Below are 12692 nucleotides of genomic sequence, written 5' to 3'. Positions count from 1 at the left end.
AATCACCTCAAACTGTGACCCATAAAAAATACTCCACTGATCTAGGTTACTGCAAGAGAACTGTTTCCAGATGTACTTCCTATTTCAAGCAAGCTGCCAGGTGTTGACTGGAAAAGAAAGGAAAAATTGCTATGAATTAAAATTCTCTAGGTGATATATCATCTATAAAAACAATTCAAATATTTTTCCCCATGGGATAAATAGTAGCTTAAAAAATTGTACATATTTTTCAAACATTCAATCCTTCTAAAATGTGTAGAAAAATATTGAATGAATAAAAAAAATAATTTGCATGAAACTTGAGCCAAAATTATATTATTGTTCATGATTTATGAATAGTCTTACTCCCTATGAAGTTATATTATAATGACGATATCCGTGCAGATGAAAGTAGGACAATAATATACATGTTTGAATTGCAATTTGTTATTTGAGAATTTTCACCTTTTATTTTTATTTCTATAACGATAATTTTGGGTTGAAGAAATCAACTCAACTCATAAGCAAAAAAATTCCCACCCTGATTTCTCCAAGCATTAGGGGCCGGTTCCTGATATATGGAGATATAAAAAGGACACTATGTTGTATAATTCGTCAACGGTCTGAATCCATGAACGGGCATAATACTTTAAGCCAAACTAGTCACGGCCATTATGCACCATAGAAAATAACTGACAGATCCAAAACTGTCATACATGACAATGGGTTCAGAATTTTATTCCCTTTCCCCACGGATATTTATCAGTAATTGACATGCATGATGTACCTGTTCATCATAAAGTCCACAAAGGGAAAACGGTTCTTTCTCCTTGATTCCCCCATTGTCTTCAACAATTCTTCTCAAATCCTGCTAGGAAGCTAGCAAATGTGTCATTAAACAGCAGAAGATATTTCATAGTACCCAAAATTAACTACAGATTTCAAAAGGAAATGAGGGAATAAAATCAAGAGGACACAGTATAACAATAATAACAACAGGACTTATCCCACTAGATGAGGTCAGCTTTAATTCTAAATAGGGCCTAGTATTTTAGATCATATTTTTTTAATAACTTGACACTTTAAAGGAGATTTTCTGATAAAATACCCAAATAAACTATGAAACTGACATAAAAAAACAAGGAATTCTCCAAAATATAACCCAAACTGATAGTTCAGATGTACTAGAAGAAGCCCTTACCTTTTCAGTCAGAATTTCAAATTCAAGTAATTCCTCCACAATTTTTTCAAGTGCTGAACGATTTTTCTGCAGCATTTCCTTCGCTTTTTGATATGCTAAGTCAAACATCTAAGAAGATGACAAAACGATGTTAGGTAGCCTTTTCAGACAATCAGTTGCCCTTGTACAGTTGTACTAACATACAGGTACCTTTTCAACTTTGCTCGCCATCACATACTCATGGTCATCCCCCATGCTCAATGATGTAACCTATTCACAGTTTGAAAAAGATTAATCTAATCATGCTACTGTGCACAAATGGTCCATTGGACTTTAAAATGGATGGCCAAATAGAGTGAAAAAAACAGATGGAGCTATTCAGTTTTCTGGGGCAAATGAACTAACTGGAATTATATATGCATCTTTTGCATTAATAATTTGAGAGTTATGGATTTAAATCATGATTAGGATAATTTAGAATTCAGTAAAGAATGACCAACAAAGGTGTTAGAGTTTAAGGAGATTCCGTCCTCCTGCTCTTAATATTTGAGGACGGTTAGAAATTGGGCAATCATACTAGTATCATAATGGTTTCTTGCCCAAAAATAGGTCCTGATTTGAATAAAATCATTATCTCTTGATTATAATAAAAGTTGATATTGATTTTTAGGGGGAAAAAAATCTTCATTTCCCTTCATGTCCAAATCATATGGTAAATTTTTGTCTCAAATATTACCCATTAAAAGTTTTAATCTAATAATTAAATGTCACACAACTTAGATGAACAAAAACCCGTCTCTTCTGCAGGGACACCTCAGTTGGATGTAGGAAAGGTGCATACCGCATTACGATAGTAGTAAATTGCAGGACTGTCATCTGGTCCCCACCCATACTGAATAACCATTCGTGTAGCTATCTGCTAAGGGATAGAAAGGGATCAGTTGTTTTATGCTCATAACAAAAACCTTGGTAAAAGCAATTGTATTGCCCAAAGAACCAAAAATCTGAAAACCAGCAAAAATCACAGTTGTGTCAAGTCCGACCTCTTGTGCCTGCTGTATCTCAGAAGAAGACAGGAAGTTTTCTTCCCCAAAAGGAAGAAGCATTTGGGAAGCAACATATGATCCAAAACAAAACACAAGTTTCTTCTCAAGATATGATCTTGATTCAGAATTCCCATGAACCGAACCTTCATTTCTTGCTTTGTGATTTTTGTACATCCAATTCCCTGTACAACAAGGAGGCAAGAATCTGTCATTATTCATGTGGAGTTAAATTTGTATAGCCTTCAATCAATTACCACTCGATCAGCCTCCCAAATCACAGAAATCAGCGACATGACAATCATTGCTGACTAACTTCACAATTCATACTGCCATTCAAGATTGAGCATCGATATATTTTGTGCTCATCTTGCAAGCAATTGAATGGGAAAATCTGAACGTAAACAAATAGGAAACTCAAACAAGAAATTGATGGAAACCAGAACCAAAGACACACTAATGGGCTTCTCTGAAATGGAATTAACAAGATAACGGAAAAGATTCTGTGAATGTGAAGACTGGTTTACAGCAGCACTATACACACCAAACACAAATGGAAACAACAGAATAAAAGATAATATAGAACAGTGAAAACACTCTCTAGCAGTTAAGGGCCTAAGGACCCTCCATCATGAGCAAGTCAAATTCTTTCGTGTTCTCTCAGACCTCAAATCCCTATTCAAAATTAAACCCCTACGGCTACATTCTCTTTGATTAACCAACTCGTTTGAGCAATCCATCATACTGAAATGTAAGATTTAGGTATCCCATGCTATCTCAGTCTCATATAAAACATCAAATGCAAATCTTGCCTGCAGGTTAGACACCTAGAAGATACAGGAATCATTTACTTCACCAAAAGCTACTACATTTCATCCAGTAAGAAGCAGAGTGATACTAAAAAATTATTTAAAAGTGTTACTTAAAACTCGCATATAATCCTTCACCAAATTTCAAAAGCAGCCCAAAAATTAGCACAACTAACCTGCCATGAGAGAGGTTCGAGCCATAAATTATCCACAACATCAAAATTTGGTAAGAGAAGAGCAATAAGACCACGACCAGCAGCCCAGACTGCGTGAGGAAACTTGGTCTCCCTTGTCCACTACACATCAAAGAACCTCCTTATTAACACATTTCTCAAAGCAAGTGATAAAAGTTAGATTCAGACATCCATAAAAGAAGAAAACTAGGACTGCTATTGCATTCAAACTTACAAACAGAAGAAACTCAGAAAAGTTGTATCACAAAGTAGAAAATAAGTTGACCACACTATAAGCTCTAGGACAAGATAGTTTCTCACATCCAATGGGGGGGTCAGAAGCTCTATCCCATTACTTATCTGACCATATGGTTCCATCAAGTCAACAACATGCTGCAGATCTTCTTTTGCCAATGTTAGTCCCAGATGATTCACAAACATTTTGCTAAGCTTCCTGGCAACTTTGGTCTTGCGCACCCATTTGGGGATCATAGAACTGAAAGTCTAAGAAAAGGTGATAAATATATTCCTTTTCTTTCAGGATAAAGCACACGAAACTAAAATAGACAAAACGTGATTTTAAAAGCATGAGTAAATTACAGATTCAACAGAACAGGATAGAAAGAAGATGGAACATGCTGAAAATGACAATTCAATAACTTGAAAATGAAAGGAAAAAGGAAAACCGAAAGAATAAAGAAAACACTTGAAACATGCAAAAATGACAGAGAACTTCTTGGATGATGCAACTTTAACAGCTAAATGGAGACGCTGCAAGGAACATCACTCATTCTTTCCTGCTCTTTTTGGCTTCTATTCCGTAAGGACAGATAATAGGCTAGTGTGACAGTGGTGAACTGTTTCAGCAAGAGGTCTAGCAACCATGCGCAAAAATGGAAGCATTAATGGATTCTAGCGTTTAAAATAGTAAAAGTAAATGCAGAAAAGATTTTTGAGAGGCTAGAGACCCCCCCCCCCAAAAAAAAAAAAGGCAACCCATATGAGGAAGATAGGGCTGTCATTTCCCCTTTTACCCAACTAGCCAGCTCATAAAGGATTATCGCAACTTAAATCTCTTTTCCCTTCCTTATATTTATGCAATATAACCATACACAAATGCATAGAGAAAAAATAGAGAAACATTAGCAAAAAAACATACGAGTAAATAAAGTAAAATTCTTACCGCAAAGAAACTACAGTAGCTCATTAGCTCTTCAGTATCAAGAAATTTGCTCTGGAAGGCACCTCCTTCCAAAGCCACAGGAACTAATTGAAGTTCAATAGGACGTAAAAGAGCTGTCTTCTCAGCAACCTGAAAACAACAATCTTTTAGTTCATAAAGGAAAAATCGAATAACAACATTTTGAAACCAGATGTAAGGAAAAAAAATGGTAAGAACCGGGGAATAAGATAATGGCAAGAAGAATTTAAGGACAGCAAGATGAGCTTTTATAAAACATGGATATATTCATTTTCTCTCGGCTTAGGCTAGTACAATAACCAGTCCAGTCTAAGTATCCTTCATTAGTATAATTGTTCACATTTTTTCTATTCTTCAGTTGTGTCAGTAGCTTTGGCCAAAAAGAAAGAAAAAAAAGAGCAATGTCAGTAGCCTCTAAGCACCCACTGCCTTAATCTTTTACTTCGGCATTTTTCTTTGCATTATGACAATTTCTAATTGTCCAATTCAGTACTATATTCCTCAGCAAAGTCTTATTGTTATTAAAAAAAAAAGTGTGGGGAAAAAGAGTTTCTAAGCATCAGTTTGAGTACAAGCACATTCATAATATTAAGCAAGAACGATCAAAGAAAATTAATTAAGGGGGAAACCTAGATATGCATAACCCCATACAAGAATTTACAAGAACAAACCTTTTTCCAATCTACATAATCAATGAGTTGGTCATCCATGGTTTCTTTTGCAGCCAAGTACAATATTCTCTCTCTCTCTGCTTGAGTTGGTCTTTGAAGATGAAATATTCTATCCATGCGACCTGGCCTCTGCAAGGCCTCATCAATTTGCTTAAGACTTCTCGTAGTAGCCATCAAAACAACCCCATCTTGTCTCTCAAATCTACAAAACATAACATTTGAAATTGGAATTTTAATTCACCACATAGTTATTACAGATTAGAGCTAGTAGCTTTTTCTCTGTCTTTTTCAGGTGTGTTGACAAGCTTACAACATTTAACCCTATTCTCCCATGCATTCCAGTAATTTTTATTTACTGGCTTAGGGAGCTGAGTTCCTCATTTGGAAAAGCGGATCAACTGGATAGTCTTTCATAGGTAACAACTGCTTTTCCGGGGTTTACATTTTGACTGGACCCCCAAGAATTCCTTATCCTTTGCATCCGTTATCAATGGGAGGTCACTATTGGATATGCAGAAAGATCAGGAAGCATTGATATTGTCTTGCTTTTCCCCGTTCTTAGCTTCTTTTAGTAAAGCCTGTCATCATCCTTTGACATTCATAATCTTACTTCGTGAAGCTTTTTGTTGTATGGGGGGGGGGGGACTAAAAAAATGAGGGCCTGAGGTAATGCCACTTCACAGTTGGGAATTAAAATAAAAATAGATTAAATGTTGTTCCACGTGTAATGGGCTTCTAGTATCTTCCTTAATGCCTATAAATTCATCTACTCTTCTAGTATGGGATGCCGACTAACAATTTATCCAAAGATTTGGTCGTTGATAGAGCTCAATAACGTTGTGCGATCCATATAGTCGACCTCACTTAGTAGGATAAGGTTCTATTGTTATTGTTGTTCTAATATGGGATGCATACAACATTTAGGTGGATTTATACTCATTTCTTCTGTTTTCTTAAAATTCAATACAACTGTAATCATTTGTACCACATCTTTTCTCAGTGTAACAATGAAAGAACCCATAAATAATAGTTACCCATCAAGCTCCACAAGCAATTGATTAATGAAAGCCTCATGATCTTGATTTTTGGTATGGATGAACGTGCCACGCACACCAGCAAACAGGTCAAAATCCTCCACAAATATGATTACAGGAGCCTACAAACAGCTGCAAATAATAAGGAAAAGGGAAAAGACAGATCATCTAGAATTGAAATAATGTATGTTCCAATTAAAGGTTACAAAACACAAGTCCCGAAAAAATTGTTGATTGACATAACTATCAGATAATGGAAATAAAATAACATTACTGAATACTTTAGATCAAAATAAGGTAACCACTGAGCTAAATCGGAGTTTTCCACGTTAGTTTCATAATATCCAACTAACTTCCTGTGAACTATATATTTATTTTAAACAGAAATAAATAAATAAATCTCCATTCATGAATGCAGGTATGATAGAAAGGGGGAGAATGTTAAGGTGGTCTAAAGAGGATAACCAAATCCCTTGCTGTTTGAAACAATTCGCGAACATTGGATGCACTTTGTCCAACCCACAGCCCAGCTTCCAGTTGTTGGGCCTTGATTTCAACAACAGGCACCCTAGCTTCTGCAGCTATAGCCAGTGCTAAAGATGTTTTCCCTGTGCCCCTTTCACCTACAATAAGAACCCCCTGCAATGCAAAACAGTTCCCAGGAGTTGGTGTTAGAATCTGATATAGGAATTCTAAATCAAGTGGTGCATGTAGCTGTTTAGCGATGAATGTGTACTACTGATAGTCTATTTTTTTGGTCAAAAGTACTACCAATAGTTTCAAGTACCGTTCAACTACAAGGTTATGATATCTTGCCTCATTTCTAGACATTTTTGTTACCAAAAGACAAGTCGAACTTATAAAATTTTTGCAATGTAACTTGTATTCATAACCAGGATCATCAATATGACCCATGGAAGCATTAACAACTATTTTTCTGAGAGTCTTACACCATGTCCATGTGGAGCATACAGAGAAGGATCCAAAAAGTGCCTCGAAACTTTTTCCTTTCAATTTTGGAACAAAGGAGGGTGGATGGAGGAAACAAAACTGGAAGAATTATTAACTTGCGATTCCACTTTTTCTTAACATTGAGCATAACCAAAAATTAAGAGTTTCCTCATGTGTTCTGAACCATTTCACGGTTTCTTTGACTTTAAAACAGGACCATTCATGATAAGCATCAAATTAGCAGGAGAGAACCCAGTAGTTAATGAATAGAAAATAGAAAAAATGCCAATGTCACAATATTACTGCTACAATAAATAAAAAACCTAAAAAGAAAAACAATGTCCTGCAATGTTGATAAATATTCATGATAGTAACATACCCGAGGTGCCTTAGCACCCATTTCTTGGAAGGCTCTAGGATTTTGCAAAAAAGCCACAACTTCATTGATTTCCTCTCTCATAGACTCAATACTAGCAAACTTCTTCAATGGTATTGGTGGCTTCTTCACCCTCTGCATACCACCAATGGATATTACAGATTTTCTCCACAAAATTTATGACATTAGAGCTGTGAAAAAGAGTAATTTCCGAGTCCCAACCTTCATTTCTTCAAAAGCTGTCTTTATAGGATCAAAACCAGCTTTTCTATTATGCTTGATTCTTCTGAGTTTTTGAATCACATATGATTTCTGCAATGATGCAATATTACCTAGTGAAAGTTGAATCAGTGCATCATAAACTTTATTCACAGGCCATCTAGGAAATCATCAGGGGGGGAAGAATTTCAACATTCCATCCAAAAACATGAGCTTGAAAACTGACAATTAATCACCAAATTAATGTTGCCCCCCTTATAACCACTTTTTTTTTCTTTCTTTGTTTTTTTTTCCCCCTGGGCCAACAAGCACTTTTTTCCTTTCTATTCATTCCTTTCCTGCATGATCACTTTTAACTAAACAAAACCATGCCGAAATTAACCCTTGCAACAATAATGCCTACCAGACTCCGGCAATCCAAAAAACAAGACGTTTTGAACATTACAAAAACAGATTAAGAATAATATGATAAACCACTATGAGAAGTGGAAATGACATTCTAGTAAACAGAACTCAGTAATTTTTCATATTCCACAACTTCCCCATAATACTCAAGCCAATTAGTTCAACTACGCAAGCTAAATTTCTCAATACTTCTATCTCCGTATGCAAATATTCAGGCTAACTTTAAGTGATACCAAGTTCAAAACAACACGGTGACAAAATACAACATCAAACTGGGTAATAAGTGGAAGACACCCAAGCACGGTATTTTTTCGAAAAGAAAGAGAGCAATCAGATAGCAATTTAAACATCTGGCGTGCCACAGGTAGAAGAACAAAGAAATACCACTCGTCGCAACTTCTGCACATTTGGATCTCTTCGTAAAGGGCCGTAACCAAGAAGACTTGGAACTTTTCTCATCATAAATTGAAACAAATGAAACAAGAAGAACCCAAATATAGCAGTTCTAATAAAAAACCAAATAAACCATCGAGCATCATCTGTTTTTCTGGATTTGAAATTCAATTCTGCCTCTGATTGCCACTTCAAGTACCATGTTGTGTCAACTGTCTGATCTATTTCCTCAGGCCAAGCCATCCCCAATTGCATCCGTGCCTAAAACAGAAGAAGAGAATATCAAAGGATTCTTCACAAAAATCTAAGCATCCAAACCCAAACTGGCATGCAACAAGTCATGAGATCAAGGATACCGGGTAAGGGACCAAAAACTCCACAATAGGAAAAACTATCATCATCAGTATATCATCAGTTATATTCTTAATTTTCCTGAAGACCCAATTTCTTGCATACAATACTATTCCAGAATTCCACAACCCACTCAAAATGCGATGAGATAGCCGTAATGTCAAGAGAAATTGTTGACGTATGTCCAACTCCGAGAAAGGAATCCACATCAAATGAACAGTTGTCGGAATGCCACTGGCAAGCATTTTCATGTACAGCCCATCAAAACCCCCAAATTTTTCAAAGATCATTTCATATTCCTGAAATATGAAGGCAAAGATAAGAAACTTACGCATAATTATAAACAACAACAAATTATGGATAATTATAAAAGAAGAAAAAAAGAAATAAAACGAGGATTTGAGGATTTGAACTTGTGACCTCTAAGTCACATGGCAGCAACCTTATCGTTGCTCCAAGGCTCACCCTCAATCATACAAGCAAGAAATAAAACAAAAAGATCTTTCTACAAGAAACACATAAAAAGTTATAACCTTTATGTCAACAAAAATTTCTTTCTCCTCCCCTCGGAGAGCAACATACATGGCACCCCAATCATGTCTTATCCGGGCATGCTCTATTAACTTTTTGGAGACAGCATAAGGAACAGCCATTGGATCCATTTCCCATCTATTTTTCTCTTCGTTGTACCAAGTCTTTGACACTACTCTATCTCTATCCGTAAGAATCCGTTCCTGCAATATACAATTTGTATATGGTGAAAGAAGAGTCAAGGCTGACAGAGAGACTCCAATAGAAGTGTTCAATTGAACCATTAGAGAAACAGACACCAGATCAAAAGAAGAAGAAGAATAAGAACTATTGAAGTGCTTTAATATTGTGTGGAGAAGAGAAGCAAACTTCATGAATACTGTTGGGGATATTTCATTACCAGAAATCCGTTCTTAACCATGATAAATAGAGAAGAGAAACTGCAATAATTAATATCATTTAGGCCCATTGTAATTCCATCTACTAAGGATACAAATTTATAAAGAGACACATCAGGGATGCCTTACAATCATAAAATTGAAAATAACTCCTGGAGCTCCCTTGGTCCATCTTTTATGAAAAAATTAATGTATTGCTGAGAACAGAGAATAAAACGACGTACAACTAAAGCAAACTGAATGTCATATGCTAATGCAAAATACCTTAAGCTTTGATAACCTCATAAGGCATCCTTTAAAATCTAAATTATTGAAAAGGGTGAACAAGTAAGTTTTTATTTAAGAAACACACAAAGCTCAATGATATATCACTAACGCCCGCAGAAAGAGAGAGAGAGAGAGATGTAGAACCTGTCTTTCCACCACATATTGTTTGGCAAACTCAGCATTTTCTATTAAATTACGTTTTAATTCAGCTTTAGCTTCTTCACGCCATTCCTTCCAACCATGGTACAAATGAAGACCGATGGCATTAGGAACCACAACCTCCTTATTGCCAAACATCCACTTCAGTTCAACTTCAGGAAAACCCTTCACCACCTCATCTTCCGGTGAGTAAATAATACTGCGATTTTCCCTACCAAACTTCTTCATCTTATTTCTTATCAAAGCCTCCAAATTTCTTTGCAACTCCCTCGAGTCTTTTAGGCCTTTTCTTAATCGTTGAGCCAAATCAATGGAGTCTTGGTCAAAGAATGGTTCAAGATCTTCAACTTCCAAAATACTGGGAAGAATTAATTGCTCCAAGTGTCTTCTTTGCACAGTTTCCAAGTCTTTCTGAAGATTAACTTTTGGGAGCTTCGTAATTGATCTTTCAGGAGAACTGCAACGCAGAATGAATGTTCACATAAGGACATACAACTTCACATGCATCATACAACAAGAAGAAGTCTCATCCCACTAGGTGGGGAACTTCACATGCATCATAACAGAACCAAGTTATATTATAATTAATTACAAAATTATGGGGCACATGGACCTGATTGACCTAATTATCCATTGTCAGCTCAAACAATAATGGAAGTTATGCTCAAGCACCCAAATTAGATATTTCAAGATATGAGTTCCCATCACAAGGAAACTTCAAAGAAGACAACTCTTCTTTCTCAAGTTCTTTGAGCAAGTAAATCCAAATGATATAATGCAGAGTGGCCACATTATTATGTCTAGACTACAGAGAATAACCACCAATTCCACTTCAACATACAACACCATTTGCAGCAAAATTCAAACCAAAGCTTGCCCAAATAAAGTAGTTAAGAGATTCGAATAGACTTAATTGGCTATGAGCCTTTGAACTGGGTCATTCAACCATGTTGCCCATTTGCAACCCTGGTTATCTGATTATATTCATGTTACATGCATAGCAAAACTCAAGGGTACAAGCAAAATAAAAAATCGTATTTGAGAATTTATTCAGGTTATTAAGGTATCTGACAAAAAGTCATCATAATATACCTTATCATAACCTTCTTTCCAACTTCCTGCTTAAATTTCTTCACCGACTGCTCACATTCCCTCTCTATAAAGGAAATTTCCCTTACACCAAAACTCAATGCTACCGTTTCCCTCCTCAAAATTAAGTCATCTATCTCACTGACTCTCTCCCATATCTCATTGTAATCCCTCTCCAGCTCTCTCATCCTCTCGTCCAACCACTCCATCCTTGCCTTCTCTGTGTCCCTACTCACCTTCTGGTTTAATTTATCATAATCTCCTTTAACTTTCGCTATCTCATCAATAATCTGCCCAGCTCTTCTCTCCAAGCGTCCTTTGTCTCTCCTTAACTCTTTTGCCTCCGCATAAAGCTTGCTCATAATCTCGTTTTCCAAGTCCCCCTTCTTCAGGCTTACAGCCTTCATCGCCAGGTGCACTTCGTTCATATTCCCATTACCTTTCCTAGCCTCTTCCATGCTCCTTAGTAAACCTGACACCGTCTCTAGCAACCTCTTTGTGCAGTCAGTGTACTCATGACCCTTGAAATTCTCATTTTTGTCCTTACCCTTATCTTTCTTTTCCACAATATCCACGTTCACCACAGGCGCGGCAAGTGCAGGAACTCGAACTGCCCCGACGGAAGAAAAACTGATGGCAAAACAAAACAATGCACAAAGAAGTTGTCTAAATATGGACTTGGAAAAGGTTCCCTCGGGATTTTCATGGTTGACATCTGCAATAGCTAAAACGCTTCCATTGTCTTCTAACTTAACCGACCGAGAGCCAGTAGAATCTTCCAAACATGATTCCTGTCCCCCTTCTGAGCGAACGGATTTTGAGGAAAAATTAATAGCTTGAATGCCAGGCGCGAATGACGGGATGCTTCGCGGTCTTTTCCGGGACTTCGATTTGAAACCTCGGTTTCGAGTTCGACGGACGGCGTCAAATGGCATCTGCGAGTGAAGTCCATATCGTGATTGAACAAGGAACTTAAGAGTACATGAACCAAGAATCGAAGGAGACGCGACAGTGGCTTCCATGAGAGCCAGCACTCAGACAAGGAGAGTGTCCCAAGAAGTGATGACCATTGTAAGAATTCGAAGGAATTACCAAATTCTTTAACGCCCCGCTATCTTTATTTTAGAGCCTGAAAGGGGTTTAGCCGTTTGGCGAATTGGAGATGCGTGACCTCAGTGGGATTTACAATTTACATTGAGCTCAAGGGGAAAAAACGCGGCGGTTTATTTGGGAAGCTGAAGCCAGTCGTCAATTAGCCATTGATTAGTCGCATTAATAGTTAAACTAGCTGACTGTGGATCATCCATCAAAATATGAATTTTGAAAACGGGAAACAAACAGCGATTGATTTACGTCACTAGTTGATCAGTGATCGCTGATCATCAATCCTCAATCAGTGGACCCTTGACCAGTAATCAGCAGTCAATACTCTATCAATAGATGCCAGCACACCGTCAGCTATA

The 12692-nt window shown here is 36.9% G+C and overlaps 1 protein-coding gene across 1 annotated transcript; it reads right to left on the bottom strand.

The window, feature by feature from the left end:
- Positions 1-12372, bottom strand: LOC114746204 (probable inactive ATP-dependent zinc metalloprotease FTSHI 5, chloroplastic). The gene is given in 20 exon segments (XM_028934414.1): positions 1-107; positions 767-847; positions 1181-1288; positions 1370-1429; positions 2001-2075; positions 2203-2360; positions 2363-2387; positions 3188-3307; positions 3506-3688; positions 4368-4496; positions 5057-5258; positions 6091-6212; positions 6556-6729; positions 7421-7552; positions 7640-7729; positions 8426-8695; positions 8791-9084; positions 9319-9519; positions 10126-10597; positions 11233-12372. Coding segments are annotated over 20 exon segments (3981 nt in total). The 5' UTR covers positions 12252-12372; the 3' UTR covers positions 1-41.
- Between the last annotated feature and the right edge of the window lie 320 nt (positions 12373-12692).

The sequence above is a fragment of the Neltuma alba genome, unplaced genomic scaffold (assembly GCF_004799145.2).
Source record: "Neltuma alba isolate B1F8T4 unplaced genomic scaffold, ASM479914v2 tig00004928_pilon, whole genome shotgun sequence".
Lineage (NCBI taxonomy): Eukaryota > Viridiplantae > Streptophyta > Magnoliopsida > Fabales > Fabaceae > Neltuma > Neltuma alba.
Note: the sequence above shows the minus strand (reverse complement) of the source record. Positions and strands in the feature narration are given on the sequence as shown.